General features: G+C 36.3%; 1 protein-coding gene across 3 annotated transcripts in view; it reads left to right on the top strand.

Moving 5' to 3' along the window:
* Positions 1 to 5871: 5871 nt before the first annotated feature.
* The window catches only part of LOC127791964 (putative pentatricopeptide repeat-containing protein At1g03510), a 47130-nt gene continuing 32816 nt past the window's right edge, over positions 5872 to 20185 (top strand). For all 3 annotated transcript variants that reach the window (XM_052322208.1, XM_052322209.1, XM_052322207.1), the window contains exon 1: positions 5872 to 7810. In XM_052322208.1, the coding sequence (XP_052178168.1) occupies positions 5984 to 7270 (1287 nt within the window). In that variant the 5' untranslated portion in view covers positions 5872 to 5983 and the 3' untranslated portion in view covers positions 7271 to 7810. The remainder of the gene's footprint in view (positions 7811 to 20185) is intronic.

The following is a 20185-nucleotide window of genomic DNA, read 5'->3' on the forward strand; positions in this document are numbered from 1 at the left end:
CGCTTTCAATTATGTTGTTTATTTTGAGAATGTCATATAAGCGTTGGTTTGACTTTATGTTATAAATAAAGTGGTTTCGATTATCTCTATTGAGGTTTTGATCTAGTTTCTGCATTTGAGGTGATATACTTGTCTTAGTTTATTAATGGTTCATAGTTGACTTTTTGGGAACGGTTTATGTGTTGGGTTTCTATTTGAAAAAAAAATTATATTCCCAAAATCTTACGTTATGTAACGCACTAGAAAGAGGGGGGTGTTACAACAATTGTATGTGGTTGTAAATATGCTCTAAGTTACTTGTCCCAAGTAGTTATCTCGTTGAATTGGCAACAAAAGAATTAAGTAGTTTTCTTAGACTTTTGTATTTGTGCAGTTAACTCCTAGTTTTTGTTTGGATATGGTAATAGTGGAATGGTAAAATAGGTTTGTCCAGTGTAATGGAACAAAGAATATTTCCATTGGCGTATCTAGTCAGTGTTGGATTGGGAGATAGCGTGGCATATCATTGGTTACCTGTTTTCATCTTATCTGACAAGTAGGTGATATTATTCTTAACAGATGTTAATGTTCCTGAATTGCCTGTGTGTTGTATAGAGGGGGTGAATCATTATTTCTTTTCCTCGCATTGCTCTGGTGGTATGCATGTCAATCTCATTTGCATGTATCAGTCTGGTTAGAGCTGCACAGAGGATTCACTGTGAGAGTGAGAAAAGGTTGAAAGGGGTCATATCTATTAGTGTTCCTTTAGTTGATTTTTGCTTGCCTTTGGTGCATGTACTATGTGAATTTGTTACCATTTTTCTATGTTTGTATGGTCAATGTTGGATACTATTCGTAAGTTTTGTTGTTCAAATCCTATTCAAAATAAAGCAGGACAATAGTACAATACAATTCAATTATTTATAATGATATGCAATTCGGATAGCTGATGTATGGACAATTGTTGATTTGTAATTTAGATATATGATCTTTATTTTATTTTCATTCTAAACTTCATTTACAGTTTGATAAGCTGGTCTGGGTTTGAAAACATTGCTCCAAACACTTAGTCTGAAGCCCTGTTAAGTCCCATTAAGAGGGAGCAGAAACAACATGAAATTATGGCAGACCTATGGCAGACCTTTTATGAAGATGAATTCTTAGGGTGTGTTTGATTGCAAGTATGGAATTTGGGTGGAAAGAAAATATTTCTTAGGTAATTAAATTGTTTAGAATTAAATTTTAAGGAAAATGTCAATTGAACATGATTGATTGGCATAAATTTCTAGTTAGAAATTATTAAATTTTTTTAATTTTGGTGTTTGATTTTCATACACATATATATGTATATATATATAACTATAGCCCCAAATGAGTTGGTGACGAGGAAAAAGGAGAAGGGGAAGGGTCGTCATCACTAGTCGTTGCCATCGCTGCCATCATTGGCCGAGCTTCCCCCATCAACCGTCACTAGCTGAGCTTTTCCCATCGCCATCGTTGCCAGGCTTTTCCTTTGCAAGATAGCTTCGACCGATACCTTGCACGTGGAGCGACTGGAATACTTTGCTCGTTTTTGAAGAAATTATCAGGATCCACCTTCGTCTTTATTTGCACCAACCTCTTGTAATTCCCCATGAAATACTTAATCCCATAACTAGTCGCTTCGACGAAACTTTTTCGGGCGTTGTTGTTGATCCCCAAGTCAAGATTTTTGTAATTCTAGAACGCTTGTCTCGGGAACTTGGACACAAATGGAGTCATATATTCGTGTAGCTTCCTCGTCGGATTCACGTGGTAGTTCGTCGTCTCTTTGCCATCTTCGTCCTAGTCCGTGGCATATTAGATTTTACAGATATTTTTAACGCAGTGCGAAAACAGCTTCGTAGACAGCGAGATCTCCGTCATCTTTCCTCCGTAGGGGTTGAAGGTCAACATTGGTCGTTCCGATCATCTTTTTCCATATGAATTCCAAACTTGCAGAGAGGAAGACAGTTGGGATTTTCCATTTATCTGGAAAATCTATTTTAGTCCCTTATGGGAAAATGTTTTTCAGCAAAAGTGGCAAATGGGCTTCACGTCGACTTAAAGCGGGAAAATAAATTATTTAAAAAATTTGGCCAATCAAATACCTCAAAAGTTAGAATTTAGATGAAAATTGACTATTTTTCATGAAAAAAGTGTGCAATCAACCACACTTTTAGAGAATTAGAGTTAAACAAGATTATGGTTCTTGATATAGAGTGAACAGCACAACAAAATCTACGTAGAACCGAATAGTTGAGATTTCTTGATAACTATGAATAAAGAGAAGCACCTTTTAAGTAGTTGAGAAATGTTTACTTGATTTAGCGTTGATGTAGGATCAGTAGAAAAAAGAAAGATTCTGTCATACTATTGCTAGAGAGATGCTGTTAGGGCCAGGGATTGCTAGGCCATTGCTGGAGGGATACCCAGGCGTGTGGGGGCTTTAGACTGCTGTTTTGTCTGCAATGAAGTTATAAGGTCAATTTTTTCAAATTGGAATGCAAATTTGGCTGGACAGTACTTGAAAATATTACAAGTCATGATCTTTAATCTTTCAACCCAAGTGGTTAGCTATTTATTTGTCTGGGAGGTTGTTAGGCTTAAATTTTGTATTAACCGATTTCGTTCCTTGTTTTCCAAAATCCCACCCATACCCATAAATAATCTTTTTTTTTGTAAAGTCTTCTCATTGCCTTTAATATAACAATTTAAACAAAATTTTAGGAATTTAGCAATAGAAGTAGAGCGTCACATAGAATAAGATCTAGATCAAATATAATCTACATATAATAATTAACATGTCCAAATTAAAGTTCAATCAATTAAAGGAAGACTAATAGGAATTGTGGAAAGTTTAAGGCTAATAAAGATAAAATTAATTACAATCTTCTATTCAATTACCTTTTCTTTTACCTCTTAACTAACTTAGATGATCACATGTTGACAAATTTAAACATGTTAAATTAGGTGATGAATCATCTAGTGATATTTTAAAAATATTTTTTTATGTATATAATATGTATAAGATATGCATATATTTCCTACACTTATTTATGATAAATAATTTTTTAAATATTATTTATTGTTTATCAAATTTATCGGCGGTGTTCGGTTGTAAGAAAACGTCAATTACCCATTTAATCATATATGCATAATGTCACTAAAAATATATTTTAATGCAATAATAGTAAACTTTGTATTTATTCAAAAGTTCTAATGGTGCAATTTATGTAAAAAAAAACAGTTTAAAGCATATACAAGGTCCTGGTGCAATTTAAACGAAATCAAAGATCATATCTATACTAAACAAAAAATACCAAGTCTATTGCAATAACCTAAAACTTTGGGGGTAGATGTGTCGTCTCCAAAACTTGAAAACTTTCCAAAAATTGCTTCCACCTCCCTATTCTTTTTCGCCGATTGCTTTGCCACTAGCAAGCTTCAGCTAAACTAAACCACCATCTTTCACCACCAAGCCACCTCAGTTCGTTGCTTATCTCATTGCTAATTGCTATCTGCCATTCCTTATGACTGAAAATGATCGAAAATTGTCATACTGCCATTGTTATTTTGTTTTTCGATAAATAATTCATTAGACTGATTCTCTTTATTCGGCATCATTGGTCGTCACTATTAATGTTGTGGTGTTCTTCTCACATCTCATCATCTCCCTCAAATCTAATTTCTAAATTTGTGTACTCTTGTGGGCATCCAATTCTTCACACACACACATGTATATATATATATATATATAGCCAAATTTGGCTTGTGTTGGTTAGGATTTGACAAGATTTTTTCATCATTTCAAGTTTCAAATTAGCTCTGATGAATCCAAGAGATTTTTCATATTAGATTTGGCCAATTCTTGAATTGCTTAGTGTGTTTGCCCTTTGTTTACTTTGAATTTCTTTAGTTTATTTCATCAACTTTTTGACTTTAATATCTTATTCTATGTGATAAAAAAATTGATGTAAATAGTTCTATCGTGTTTCATTTCCTGTTGTTTTTACATGTTATAAAACGATTTTATCCAATTTTTAGTCTTTTACTTGAAATTTTTGTTCAAAATGATTTATCCAAGTTGTTTATTGTGTCTCAAATATATATATATTTTGTAATCTTTCGAGCTCAATTATTTCTAATTTGATGGTTGATTGTAAAGTTCAATTACACCATTAAATTATTAGTTATGCTTATTTAAATTCAATTAATTGTAAAATTCAATTACACCATTAAATTATTAGTTATGCTTATTTAAATTCAATTATATTGTTATGCTTTTGGTTGTGTTTATTTTAACACCCATCTTTCAATTCGTTTCAATCTATACTTATTCCAATTTTATTTAGATTCAAAATAAATTATTGAATGAACTCGTCGTGAATTTTAACAAATTTTGAATTGGAATAATTTTTTGGTTATCAATTTTCAACACTAATGAATTTATTGTAACTCTCTTTCTGATGCTGAATATTAGATTCAACCTAATTTGATTCGGCTTGATCCAATTTTATTCTTAAAGTTAGCTCCTTAACTTAGTAAAATTGATATATTTTATAATTTTCAATAAATTTCACTTAAAGCCAATTTTTTTTTATAAAATTCATGTTTTATCTCATCTAGATTCCTCATGGGTTGATAATTTGCCAAATTAACACGGTGTCTTATTTCATGTTTAATTTCAAGAATTTGAAATTACTTTTAATATTCAAAATTTTCTATAGACAATTTCAGCTCTGGGTTCTTCCAACCTAGATTTCTTAAGAATTATTTTAAAAATCCCACACCAATTTCTATTCCTCCTCTTTACTTCTATTGATAATTCCCAAATGGAAGGTAGAAATAGAGGTGATGATCTATTAGTGATAAGTCTCAATCTCTTTAGCAATTAACAATGACTAATTTTTTATAGTGATTCTATTGCGTAATTTTTTTATAATTTTAGATTAGAGTAAGGAGGAAATAAGGTGTTTTGGAGATATTTATAACTATAATCTTAATTAACTATAAAGGTGTGCATTGCACAATAATTAAATTGATGTCCTTTTTAAAAATATAAAAATAATAAAATGTAACTTAGATAAATTTCAAAAATGACCGTAAAATTTACCTATTTTGCTTTGATATGAAACATGAATATTGCATATGCCTAAACTAAAGGTGTCAAAAGGGTCATGTGGGGGCACTAAGGGACTTGATTTCTTTAATTCATTTAGCTAGTGTTTGTTAATCATGATATGAGTCGGAAAAATTAATATATATGATGTATTTTGGACTTTATAATTTCTAACATGTTTGTTAAGTTTATCTGATCATTTTTAAAAAAATCATTAATGACCTCTTATCTTAATATTTCAAGATATGTTTATCTCTCCCTCATGTGCTTATCTCTCTTCCTTTCAAGATAAATATATCTTAGTCTTTATAGATAAAAAAAAATGATATTTATGTCCTTTAGTGCATTTTAAAAAATTTAACAAACAACTTGATAAAAATTTTAGAATGTTTCTTAACTTTATCTTGACCATTTTATATCTTGGTCCGAAAATCATTCTGAGTTTGTCTTGATATTCTCTTATCTTGTTCATTTTAACAAATGCTACTCTTAAAGTATGTGAAATCACAAATAAACAATTAGCATAACTGTAAACACAAAATGAGGTTGAGATTTTATATATACAAAAATGAAATATATTATTTTAACAACAATTTAAAAATATGCAAAAAAGCAACAGTTTAAGTTAGCATAGGTCGGGTCGGGTCGGGTCGGGTCATGGGCATACGAGTATGTTAGATCATTCTGGGAATTGGTTAAGAATGAAATCGTAATTTTGAAGAATAATTTGACACTCAACGGTCTGAAAACTTTGAAACCGTAATTTAAATTTGAGAACTTCTTATTGTAAACGCTTGAAAATGGGTCCGCAGAGACCACAGCAGTTGTGGTAGAAGGTTCGCAGATTTCACCAAATTCCAAAAAATGGGTTCCTACGCTTCCAACTATCTCCGTTTGCTCTCTTACACAAAGCTCTTGTCCTCTCACGTCAACCATGGCCGCCACGAGGAAGCCCTCGCACTCTTCCGCCATGTTCACTCTTCTCTCGCCCTCACGTTGGACCCCTTTCTCTTCCCTCTCGCCCTCAAGTCCTGTTCTGCAATTCACCGTCCGCAGCTGGGCACGAGCATTCATGCACTCGCACGCAAGTCCTCCTCCTTCGCAAACCCATTTATTGCCTCTTCCCTGGTCGACATGTATGGTAAGTGCGATTCTATTCTATCTGCACGCCAGCTGTTCGATGAAATTCCTGAAAGAAATGTTGTTGTATGGAATGCTATGATTTCGCTATATGCCCATTCGGGTAATAGTGTGGAGGCTTTGGCATTGTTTGAAGTTATGGACGTTATGCCAAATGCATCAACTTTTAATTCAATAATAGCCAATTTGTCAGTACTGGAGGGTGGATCGCTAAAGGCTTTTACATTTTATAGGCGGATGCAAAAGTTGGGCTTGAAACCCAATTTAATTACACTTCTTGCCTTGCTACCTTCATCTGTTAGTATTGCAGCTCTCAGTTTGATTAAAGAGATACACGGGTACTCGTTCAGGAACCATGTTGAGTCGCATCCTCAGTTGAGAAGTGGCCTAGTGGAAGCTTATGGGCGATGTGGGTGCCTGGATAATGCATGTTTCATATTCCAGAGAATGACAGAAAGAGATGTGGTTGCATGGAGCAGCTTGATATCTGCCCATGCACTTCATGGGGAAGCAAGAACTGCACTTGAAATCTTCAAGCAAATGAAATTGGCCAAAGTAAAGCCTGATGAGATCACTTTTCTTGGAGTGATGAAAGCTTGTAGCCATGCAGGTTTGGCTGATGAAGCAAGGATGTACTTTATGCAGATGCAATATGATTATGGCATTGAGGCTACCAGCGATCACTACTCATGTCTAGTGGATGTTTTGAGTAGAGCAGGGAGATTGTATGAGGCTTATGAGGTCATACAAGCAATGCCTGTGAAGGTGACTGCGAAAGCATGGGGTGCCCTTCTTGCAGCATGTCGAACATATGGGGAGGTGGAGCTTGCAGAGGTTGCAGGAAAGGCTTTGTTTGAATTAGAGCCTGATAATGCTGCCAACTATGTACTATTGGCTAGAATATATGCTAGTTTAGGAAGGCATGTGGAAGCTCAGAGAATTAGGAGGCAAATGAATGAAAGAGGAGTGAAGACAGCGTCTGGTAGTAGCTGGGTTATATTCCAAAATTGATGGTAAAATTTACCTTTGAGATGATTTCTCTTCATATTGATTTATGAGTGACCATGAAGATTTCATATGTGTAGACTCAAAACACATTCGGGTAAACATTTGAAAGAGATTGTGAAATTGAGTCAGAATTGGGTTTTACCTCCAAAACATGTTTAATCCCGTGCCATTTCACATGCATAGACAATTTCCCCTCTATGTTCACCAAATCCATTTCTTAAACCTCCTTGCTTCACCACCAATTCCTTTTGGAAACTCATCTATGCTCTGGAACTTGTATCTGAATCATCACATTCAGCTTCTCTCTCACCCAAGACAACTGTTCAAACCTGAATATAAACCCCAAATTCTTACATTCTCCAAATCATCTAAGGTTTATGTTCATTAGACAGTTACGTTTTGTCATGGGCGCCTAAAATGGGGAGGTGAGGATGAGTAATGGTAGGCCAAAAAAGAAGCTTGAAGGAAGAGTACAGCGCTCAAGTGGCTCAGATACTTGGCTGAGGAAGCTCCAAAACCCTGTTTGGTGGCCTTTGTTCATAGGTATGCATATCTATTTGTTGCCATGTGAAAGATATATATATATATATATATTATTCATGTTTGATAAGTATATGCACTGGGGGGGGTGGGGGTGGGGGTGGGGGGTGAGGAATCTTTCTCCCTCCATGCTTGGTTGTGTTGTCTACTTGGGCTTTTTTGCTGCATGCAGTGATATTATATGAACCAATGCACACTAATTGTTTTAGGGTGACTGTAATGTACATTTTGGGGGGGGATCTTACTAGATAGAGTAAGTCATATTTTTTGCTTAATTCTATAGTTTTGATATCACTTGATATGAAAAACACTGATACACCCTCATTAAATGATGTAGAGAAGATCAAAGAGATCGGCATACATATGTTTGTGGTTTGCCTTATGCCTAAGTTTACAAGCAAAGGAGGAGTAACAAATTTTATTATGTCAACAAGCTTATTTAGTACAATGGAAAAACCCCATCCTAAACTCCAATAAACCAAATTTCTCATGGTAAATGCACAATTATTTTCTATGAGCCTCACAAATAATATATATATATATATATATAGAGAGAGAGAGAGAGAGAGTAGTTGTGTGGGTGCCCCGAGTTAATAATTGAACCCTGCCCATGAATTTAAGATAGACTAAATAATTCTTCTTCTTGGCTTGAAATCTATAAATACGACGAAATAAATAAAATCTCCACCTTCTCTAATATGCCACAAGAAGGCTGCTGCTCAAAAGTGGGAGACATTCTCTTGTCAAGATCATAGTTATTAATTCTGTATACATTTTGTTTCAGAGGTTTTTCAATAAAAAATCTCCTCTTTCCTTTCCATCTTTTGTTTCAAAAAGTGATAAAATTAGGTAGATTGAATGAATTCTACCTCATTCTGTTTCAGATTATTCCTTGAATATAAGTACACAAGTTTCCTAGCTCATTACTAATTCTACTTCAACTTAACTCCTAAAATATCTCCTAATTTACAGCTGTTAGATAACTCCTAATTTATAACTCTAGATTACAACATAAGCAAATTAAATAATCAAACTTAAACAGATAATTAACTACAAACTGAAATAGATTATTATAAACAAGAGATAAGAAGATATGAATGAGATTATCTGGTATCTCTTGGTTTATTCCTTAGCATGAGCCAGCCAGCTTTATCTTCCACCAACACCCCTTCTCAAGTTGAGGAATATATATCAAATATTCCCAGCTTGCTTCAAATTGATTCAAAACTCTGTTTTTGCATTGCTTTGGTCAGAATATCAGCATGCTGATTTGCAGCGGGGATATATGTTAACTTATTTCTCCTTCTTCCATTTCTTGTTTCACAAAGTGTCGATCAATTCAGACGTGTTTCATTCTATCATGTTGAATAGGGTTATTGACTATATTGATAGTTGATTTGCTATCACTATAGAATAACTTAGGAGATGCATAGAAAGATCTCCCATCAGCCTTTCTACCCATATTATTTCACAGATTGCCTAAGCAATAGCTCGATACTCAGCTACAGCACTGCTGCGAGCTACTACCTATTGTTTCTTGCTTCTCCAAGTCACCAAATTACCCCATAGCCTTGTACAATATCCAGATATTGATTTACTATCTTCCACTGCACCTGCCCAGTTTGAATCTGCATACTCGACAATTCCTTTGTCTTGGCTTTTCTTGAACAACAGACCTTTGCCTGGTGTTCCCTTTAGGTATCTAAGGATGTGATAGGCTACTTCCAAGTGTCTTTTAGTTGGAAGATGCATGAATTTACTAACAATACTTATAGCGTATGTAATGTCGGGTCTTGTGTGTGATAAGTAAATAAGTTTGCCAACCAGTCGCTGATACATGCCTTTGTCTACTTGATAGTCTTCTTCTCCTTCTCTATTCTTCCAGTTAGGCTCAAGTGGTGTACTTCCTGGTTTACACCCTAACTTGCCAGTTTCCTTTAGCAAGTCTAGAGTATATTTCCTTTGAGATACAAAAACACCCTCCTTGCTTCTTGCTACTTCCAATCCAAGGAAGTACCGTAGTTTCCCTAGCTCTTTTACTTCAAATGTCTGTTTGAGCTACTGTTTCAGTTGTTGAATTTCTTGATGATTGTCTCCGGTGATGATGATATCATCTATATAGACAATTAGAATTGTTCTCATTCCATCTCTCCCAATCTTAGTAAATAAAGTGTGGTCTGCTTGTCCTTGAGTATATCCCAGCTTGTATAATGTGTTGCTAAATCTCTTAAAACCAAGCTCGAGGTGACTGCTTTAGCCCATATAAGGATTTCTCTAACTTGCATACTTTGCTTCTTGTGTGATTGGTCTCAAATCTGGGTGGTATACTCATATAGATTTCCTCCTCCAATTCTTCATTCAAGAAGGCATTTTTAATATCCAATTGATGCAATTTCCAGTCTAGATTTATTGCTAAGGACAATAACACTCGGATTGAATTGAGTTTTGCCACAGGGGCAAAAGTTTCTTCATAATCCAAGCCTTAGGTTTGAGTGAACCCTTGAGCTACAAGCCTTGCCTTGTATCTCTCAAGGCTTCCATCTGAATTATACTTCAATGTGAACACCCACTTGCTCCCAACAACCTTCTTTTCTTTAGGAAGATCCACAATTCTCCATGTACCTATTTTCTCCAAGGCTGCCATCTATATATATATTATAACAAAACAGCCGTCAAATTTTTTTCCCGCCCATTTCCACTCTCTATTTTGATATTTTATTATATTTTGTTTATTTTTTTGCTTACCCAAAATGGAATTTTTATGAGTCATTAATTAAGTCTAGATTTATGGAAAACGTGTAGTTCTTGGAACCTGTAAATAGTTTTATTCATGGTTGAATAGTGGTTGGAGAATGTGTAAGCATGCTGGTATATGAAGAGACAAGATTTAATCCATATTATTAATTTTTAAATATTAACATAAAATTTTAATTAAAATAAATTACAGAAAAATGAGACTTTTTTAAATTGGGAGAAATCTTGAGATATCAAGTAATATCGCCAACCAAATATATTTTTTTAAAAAATAAATTTAATTTTTTATTTTATTTCTCATAATTTACCTCTCATTCTCTCTCAATAAAGCCACAACTCAAAACTCTAAAACCCTTAATTAGTTTCAGAACCATGTAAAAAAAGTACAAATCTTATATATGTTTATGTTACTACTTAATTTTGAAAAATAATTAGTTTGTAGGTTATGTTAAATTAGTTATTTAGGCAAAATTGAATTATTTTAAATAAGTCGTTTAAGTTATTTTGACAAAATTAATATTTTGTATGGGTTATTTATATTTATCATATGTTGTCATATTTCTTTTGAAAATTTTATTATGTTTTATATTTTTATTATTTATGTTACTAATTTATTAAATGTTGTCATATTATTTATTATAATTTATTTATATTTATCATATGTTAAATTAATTATTAGTTTATGAAAAATATGTAGTTCTTGAAACCTATAGATGGAATTTATAGTTGTGAGATTGTCAATTTTAAATAAATTCAATACATATGAACTTTCGTGTATCGCATGAGGGATGAACTAGTTTCTTTCATAACTGCTTCTCTCCATCTACTATCCTGCAATGCTTGATAGATATTTCTTGGGATAACAACCTTATCAAGGTTGAGGGTAAATGCCTTATAAGTAGGAGATAGTTTAGAATACCCGAGGAAATTTGTGATAGAATGCTTGGTACATGCCCTTCTCCCTTTTCTTATGGCAATGGGAAAACCTAGATCATCTTCACACTATTGTGCAGTCATGCTGTCAGTAAGTTGCTGATTTGGACTTACCTCCTGGTTGGAATGATTGGTTGGCTGAAGAGCTGGAGGTCTTCTCGAATATACCTTAAGAGGAGGTTTGTGCAAGCTTGGACCACCTTGTTGAATCTCGGTTTCCTCTTTCTCCCCCTCTTGCTGATTTAGGAATTGTGAGATGGATTCTGGGCTTGAAGAGTGATTATGATTAGGTTGATCAATTTCAGTGGCTGGGACTAAACTCGGAAAGGATTCAGGAACTGACTTGGAGATGGATGGGTTGAGAGGAACTGATATGATTGAAGTCCAAGAATCTGCTGGTTCACTATTTAAGTTGGTGTCCGCAAAAAAAGATTTATTTTCCAATAAGGAAACATCGCATGACACAATGAATTTTCTGGTAGGAGGATGATAACATTTATATTCTTGTTGAGTTGGGGAATAGCCAACAAATACACACTTAAGTGCCTTTGGATCAAGTTTGGATTGGTTTAGCTGGTTATGATGTACAAAAGAGGTACACCCAAATACTTTAGGAGGAAGTGGATTTAAGGCTCTAGTATAATGAGGAAAAGACTCGAGAAATACACTCAAAGGTGTTTTGAATTGAAGGGGCTTTGAGGGAAGGCGATTGATTAGATAAGCTGCTGTAAGTACCGCCTCTCCCCAATATGAATTTGGAACCGATTGAGTGAACATAAGTGCTCAAGCTGTCTCAAGTAGGTGCCGGTTCTTTCTCTCGGCTATACCATTCTGTTGGGGGTTATATGGGCAAGAACTTTGGTGGACCATACCATGCTCATTTAGATAATCATCAAAGTGGTTTGAGAAGTATTCTCGGCCATTGCCGGTTCTTAAGATATGAATAGAAGATTGGAAGACATTCTTGACCATTTGATGAAACTTCTTGAATATCAAATAGGTTTCAAATTTTTCCTTCAATAGGAATACCCAACATACTCTTGTGTGGTCATCAATGAAGGTTATGAACCACCAAGTATTGGTTAGGTTAGGAATTCTAGTTGGACCCCATATATCGCTATGCACCAAGTGGAATGGTTGTGAAGGTTTATAGGTATGTTTGGAGTGAGTACTTCTAGTTTGTTTTGCAAGAATGCAATGTTCACAAGAGAAGCCTTGAATTTTATTGATAGAAACTGAAGGATACAAGACTCGAAGATAATCTAAACTAGGGTGTCCTGATCTTTGATGCCATAGCATCAAGTTATTTCCAGAAACAGTAATCAGAGAGGAGTGAACTAGGGACCTAAATTCTTCTTGGTGATCAAGCCTTGATATTCTATATAGACCATCATTTTCTTCAGCTTTGCCAATCCTCCTCCCCGAAGGTATGTCCTGAAAAACACAATGAGAGGAAGAAAATATTACTGAACAATTTTTTTCTTCTGTAATCTTACTTACTGATAGAAGATTACATCTTAAATTAGGTACATAAATGACTGATTTTAGGGTTAATCCTACAACATATGCTGTCCCTGTTCCTTGAACAAAAGTCCTATGTCATGTTCCTAGGAGGATTAAAAGGGTAATATTGTGATAGGGATATAATAAAAGGGGTAATATTGTAATAGACTTATATTAGTTTGTTAAGAGATATTTGGTTGTTTGTTAGGAGCACATGGGTGCTGTTAGAAATTAGTTAAGGAGCTACCTATACCTATAAAAAAGCCCATTGTAAGAGGAGATGATTATGCTTGACTTGGAATTTCTAATTCTTTCTCTACAATTCTCTACAATCTCCCTCTCATTTTCTTTCTATTTCTCTCCCCCATTTCTGTCCATTTCTTCCTCTCCAGCATTCTGTTCTTAATTCTATTTATCAGCTCCTTTCAATTATCATTCCAATCCTAGGCTAAATCCTAGGGTCATGACAAATGGTATCGGAGCATCGTTCCTCGGCTGTAATTTCAATCTATTTTAGACAGAATTGAGGCAGATATAGTGATATGGGCAAACTGTAGAGGAGCTTCAACAGAACCAATCGGCCAACAATTCCAATTCGATTCCTAAGGAACCAAGGATAGATCGTCACCAAGCGAGGCGTCCCTCGGACCTGATTGAGGCTACTTTGGAGGACAGTTCGCAGAGCCGGTCGAGTTACAAGAGGCGATTGGGTGAACTAAGCCTATGATCCATGGCCATTGAATCTCAGAATTGATTTCGATGCATGAGGAAGGGAGTGTTGGCTCGGATTTTGAAGGAGAAGTCAGGGATTGGCTCGCGGTTAAGACTCTAGTAATCTTGTCCGGAATCAAAGACGAGCAAGCTAGGAGGATTTGCGACTAGAGCGAACGACTGGTACGGGAGATTCGCTAAAGTTGGCGACGCGGACAACATCAGAGGCAACGCGAACTGAGGAGCTTTCGCGATTGGTGTCGGAGTCCGTCGAAGGTGGTGACATAGACAGCCAGGAGGGTCGCGACTGGTGCGTTGTTGGTGTTACCGCTTAATAGGTCAGCGATTAGGTCTGGCGACTATGGTGACCTAGAAGGTGGTTGATATTGGGAGATATTAATCTCCCAACAGTGATTTACGAAGGTGATCTAGCAACAGATTCGGAATGGGTGAGGCAAGATGTTGACGAACGGTAGCGAATTTTTATAAGTCTTGCTCGGAATTGGCGTGCGAAGGAGGGTCAGACGGATTTCGGCTTGAATCTGGCAAATTGTGTCGACTGCATTAGAGTCGATCAGCATGCGCAATTGAGGACGAAGCATAAATTTCAATTTCGACTCACGGAGATTGAATTTGGGCTGATAGCTGAGGCCAACTTGGAAGTGCGATTGAGGCTCGTCCCAATTCTTGAACGATTGATGATCAACGACAATTGCGATCATAGGCGGACAATTGGCTGACTTGGAGTGTTGGAATCAGGACTCAGTGGAATTGAAGACGACACAAGCCAGGAGAGGCCGATGGTGATACTGAGTTGAATTTGAAGTCAAAATCAGAGTGGCACAGCAGGTATGGGATTAGAATCAGAGCGACTATGAAGGTGGAAGCGTGAATCGCTTCAGATTAGGTTGTTGACTTGAAGGTGGAACAACATGGTGATTTGTTGTTGATTTTTGAGTTGTTGTAGTTGATCAAGAAGGCGAGGCAAGTGTGAGGCAAATGTAGGAGACTTTGCAACAAACGAGCCAAAAGGTGGAATCGGATTCGTTGCCTAGCTGTTCAATTGCTGGAGAATTGAAGTTGCAAGCGAATTAGTGAAGCTATTGTAGAGGAGACTCGTAGAGACTGGAGGAACAAGCCAACGATTTTGGCCGCGAATTCCGACAAGCTAGGCAAACTTGAAAGGTGAAGCAAGAGGTGATGCTTGGCTGCGAATTGCAGTAATTCTTGGCCGAAGTGGAAGGAATTGAATTGGATTTGGAGGCAAATCAGATTCAAATCTCAGGGGTTTTGTGAGGCGAATCTGGAGGCCGCCGATTCAATCAACTCCAGAAGTATTTGCACAACATAATTCAATCAAGTCCAGAAGTATTTGCACAGCATAAACATTGGATTTCGAAGTATACGATTTGTGAAAAATCAGCCATGGAAAGGAGTGCACACATGAAACAAGTGGAGCCTCAACTGCAATAGAAGAGTGCTGCATTTTCAGTTGGCCAGAAGCAACAAACAGGGGAAAAGGAGTTTGAGAATGAGATCAACCAATGGGACAAGAGAGCAAGCAGTGGGATACATGATATGAGTAAGGAATTTGGTCTTATGATACGTGAGAAGCTGCAAGAGTTTGCGATGATACTTATTAAGAAGTATCATTACAACTTTCCCATTGAATACTTCGATGATTTCGCGGGAGTTTTAACAAAGAGGAATTCTTTAAAATGGAGCAGCCGAAGGAGGATAGCCTTTCTGAAAGTAAATCCTTGGTGTACTCCAGCTACCAACAAATAAATGTATTTCCACTGGAGGAGGCCCCTACTGAAGATATGAAAGGGTCTAAACATAGTACTCCCTTAGTCTTGGCTATGGAGAAGGATAAGGAGTACATGGAAGAAAAGATTGGGGAGGAGAAAGTGGAGGATGACACTCAATCAATTGGCAATCTCTCAAGCACTGCCACTAGTGCTGAGACTCTTGATGCCATTGATCTCTTGAAACAGCAAAATAAGGAGTCTAAAGAGAAGGAACAACGGATTGCACCAGGCACCTTGCTTGGAACATCCCACACGTATGTCATTGGCACGGGCACATAAGACAAAACAAAGTTAACATTGGAGCCCGAAGAGTTGGAGGATGGGGTTGTAGGATTGACGGCGCATCTAGAGCAATGGAGGACGCAGAAGGATAAAACGAAACAAGATGAAAGGAAGAAAGGGAAGGACTTCTTTGTTGAAGGGACCGAGACCCTTGATGTTTTGCTCATTCATGTTTCCATTGGTGTGGCAACAAGCCATAATGTTGTTGCTTTTGAGAACAAAGAAAAGGAAAAGTGAAAAACAAGATAAGAAGAAGGCAAAAGAAAAGGGAAAAACAAGATAAGAAGAAGGAAAAGTGAAGAAGAAACCACTGGGTGAAGATGGGCATTGGATAAAGAAGCAACGACTAGGTGGTAAAAAGTTTCTTGGGGACAAGAAACATTTCAAGGGGGGGAAATTGTCATGTCCCTAGGAGGATTAGAAGGGTAATATTGTGATAGGGATATAATAAAGGGGTAATATTGTAGTAGGTTTATATTAGTTTGTTAGGAGATATTTGGTTGTTTGTTAGAAGCACATGGGTGCTGTTAGAGATTAGTTAAGGAGCTACATATGCCTATAAAAAGGCCCATTATAAGATGAGATGATTATGCTTGAATTGATTAATGAATTTCTTATTCTCTCTCTACAATTCTCTACAATCTCCCTCTCATTTTCTCTCTATTTCTCTCCCCCATTTCTCTCTACATTCTTTTCCCATTTCTGTCCATTTCTTCCTTTCCAACATTCTGTTCTTAATTCTATTCATCAACTCCTTCCAATTGTCATTCCAATCCTAGGCTAAATCCTAGGGTCATGACATCCTAGTACCATTAGCCATAAAAACTGTAATATTCTGATTACATGGCTTATAATCTGATAATGTATCAATATCACCTATCATATGGTCTGAAGCTCCAGTATCTATGATCCAAACACCAGTTGACAATCTTTTGGAGAATAGAGAATGACTAATTTTACCTTGTTTGGCCAAAGATACCACAGAATTGTTATTGTTGTCTGAACTTTCGACAGGTTTTTGTATCTTGGTTTGAGTCAACAACTAATGAAGGACTTCCAGTTGTTCTTGAGTTAAAGAAACCGGTATTGGAGTTCCCTTGTCAGATTCCATCATGTAGGTAGCTGATTGTCCACTTTTCCTTTGATTCTTAGGTTTCCAATAGGTTTTCCATGCAACTTCCAGCAAGTCTCTTTTGTACGATATGGCTTGTTACAATAATCACACCATTGTTTTTCTCGCTGGTTGTCACCTTTAGTTGGAGTTGACATCCTTCCTCGAGTTGTATTCAAGGCAGAATTCTGTAATAATCCTTCATTGGTTGAATGATTGGACAACATTACTTTCTTTCTACTCTCCTCTCTTCTAACCTCAACAAATACCTCTCTCATAGAGGGAAAAGGCTTGGTTCCAAGCAATCTTCCTTTTACCTCGTCTAAATTCGGATTTAGACCATGTAGGACGTCAAATATTCGTTCTTTCTCCACCATTTGATCATATTTCCTTCCATCAATTGAGCATTCCCATGTGATCTCATGGAAGAGATCCATCCCTTCCCATAACTCAGTCAAGATATTGTAATACTCAGTTACAGAATTGTTACCATGCTTGGTGGATCGAATAGTGGATCTAACTTGGAAACATTGAGCAGTATTTGCAAGATCTGAATAGATCTCTTGGACAACACTCCAAATTTCACTAGCAGTCTTATAAAAGAGATAAGTCTGTCCAACCTTTGATTCCATAGAGTTCACAAGCCATGACATGACAATGGCATTCTCAGCTTCCCATAATCCATATTCTGCAGATTCTATACTAGGCCACACTGCTTCACCACTAAAATATCCAATCTTGCCTTTACCTTTTATCACAAGCATAACCGATTGGAACCACCCGCGAAAGTTGGTTCCATTCAACTTATGGAGTGTGATTTGTAGGGAAGATCCATCGAAGCTTGTTGCTGTTGTCGGAGCTTGAATATTCCTTGCTGCTAGAACTCGGCTACTGGGTGCCGGAGGAGGACTTGATGCTGAGACCTCGTTGGTTTGAGGTTTTTCCGCCATTGTATAAGAGTTCCCTTACAAGTAGAACTCTTGTTAATCAGATACCCACGAGCAAGTCTTTGATACCATGATAAAATTAGGTAGATTGAATGAATTCTACCTCATTCTGGTTCAGATTATTCCTTGAATATAAGTACACAAGTTTCCTAGCTCATTACTAATTCTACTTCAACTCTAACTCCTAAAATATCTCATAATTTACAGCTGTTAGATACTCCTAATTTATAGCTCTAGATTACAACATAAACAAATTAAATAATCAAACTTAAATAGATAATTAATTACAAACTGAAACAGATTATTATAAACAAGAGATAAAAGATATGAATGAGATTATTTGGTATCTCTTGGTGTATTCCTTAGCACGAGCCAGCCAGCTTTATCTTCCACCAACAAAAAGTACTGAAGGTACTGGGCGGAACTGGTACCAAATCCAAAAGGTAGTTTCGAAGCTATGCTCATGCAGAACCTACCCTGCATTTGCATATCTATATTGTTGGAAAAGACTCATTGTTTAAGAAGGAGAAGACCCAAGATAATGCAGATTTTATTCATGATAATATTCTTATTTAATTTAAGTTTGTATTATACATTAGATAAAGTCTATCACTGCTGTAAATTAGGAGAATATCTGGGAGATTTTGTAGGAATTTTCTGTATATAAGTTTAACACTAGTTAATGGAAGATTAAGGGAGAAAAGTTGAGTTCTCCTACAATATTTGTCATGGTATCAGAGCCACGATTTGTGGACTCTTTTTCATTTGTGTCTTCAACTCCTTGAAGGAGTCTTGAGTCGGAAGAATGGCAGGAAAGGTCCCATCTAGTGAGACATCTTCTGCAACCTCTCCGATCAACCATCATGGATCCATTATTCCAGCAGCAATGGATAGCCAATCCCTCCAGATCACATAGCACAAGTTAAATGGGGCCAACTATAGGGAATGGTCACAATCTGTGCTGTTAGTTGTTAGAGGGAAAGGTGAAGAAGGCTATCTAACCGGTATTATAACAACAACAACAACAACAACATATCTGGCCTTTATCCCACTATGTGGGGTCGGCTACATGAATTCTAGACTTCCATGTATTTCTATCTTTTGTTATATCTTCATTGAGATCCATACACTTCATATCAAACTTTAATGTCTCCCTCAAAGTCTTCTTAGGTCTGTGTCTACCTCTTTTTTTGATTAATTGTTCCATTTCATCAACTCTCCTCACATGAGTGTCTCTTGGTCTCCTTCTCACATGACCAAACCATCTTAGTCTAGTCTCTCTCATCTTCTCCTCTATTGGCACTACTCCTATCTTATTACGAATAACTTCATTTCTAATTTTATCTTTTCTTGTATGGCCGCACATCCATCTTAACATCCTCATCTCCGCTATACTCGTCTTTTGCTCATGTTGGTATTTGACTGCCCAACATTCTGAGCCGTACAACAAAACTGGTCTTATAGCTGTCCTATAGAATTTTCTTTTCAATTTTAATGGGATTTTACCATCACATAACACCCCTAATGTATTTCTCCATTTTAGCCAACCTGCCTTAATTCTATGTGTGACATCCTCGTGAATTTCTCTATCTTTTTGAATCACTGATCCCAAATATCGAAAATGGTCTTTTCTTTGTAAGATTTGGTCTTCCAATTTTATTATAACATTCTCCACTCTTGCATTCTTACTAAATTTACATTCCATATATTCTGTTTTCTTTCTGCTTAATTTAAATCCCTTAGATTCTAAATTGTTTCTCCATAACTCAAGCTTAGTGTTCACTCCTTTTGTTTCATTCACTAACACTATGTCGTCTGCAAATAGCATACACCATAGCACCTCTGTCTGAATATCTTTAGTGAGTTCATCCATTACTAAAGCAAATAAGTATGGACTTAATGCAGAACCTTGATGCAATCCTATTGTAATTTTAAACGGTTCAGTATCCCCTCCGCATGTTCTGACCCTTGTCTCTGCACCATGATACATGTCTTTAAGGGCTTGTATATAGGCTATTCGGACTCCTTTCTTCTCTAAAACCCTCCATAATACTTCTCTAGGGACCCTATCATAGGCCTTTTCTAGATCTATAAACACCATATGTAGGTCCTTTTGATGATCCCGATACCTTTCCATTAGACGCCTCAGTAGATATATAGCTTCCATTGTTGACCTACCGGGTATGAAACCAAACTGATTTTCTGAGACCTCTGTTTCTTTTCTGAGCCTCTGCTCTATTACTCTCTCCCAGAGTTTCATGGTATGACTCATTAACTTAATTCCTCTGTAATTTTCACAGTTTTGAACATCTCCTTTGTTCTTATA

The sequence above is a fragment of the Diospyros lotus genome, chromosome 15 (genome assembly GCF_014633365.1).
Source record: "Diospyros lotus cultivar Yz01 chromosome 15, ASM1463336v1, whole genome shotgun sequence".
NCBI classification, from domain to species: domain Eukaryota; kingdom Viridiplantae; phylum Streptophyta; class Magnoliopsida; order Ericales; family Ebenaceae; genus Diospyros; species Diospyros lotus.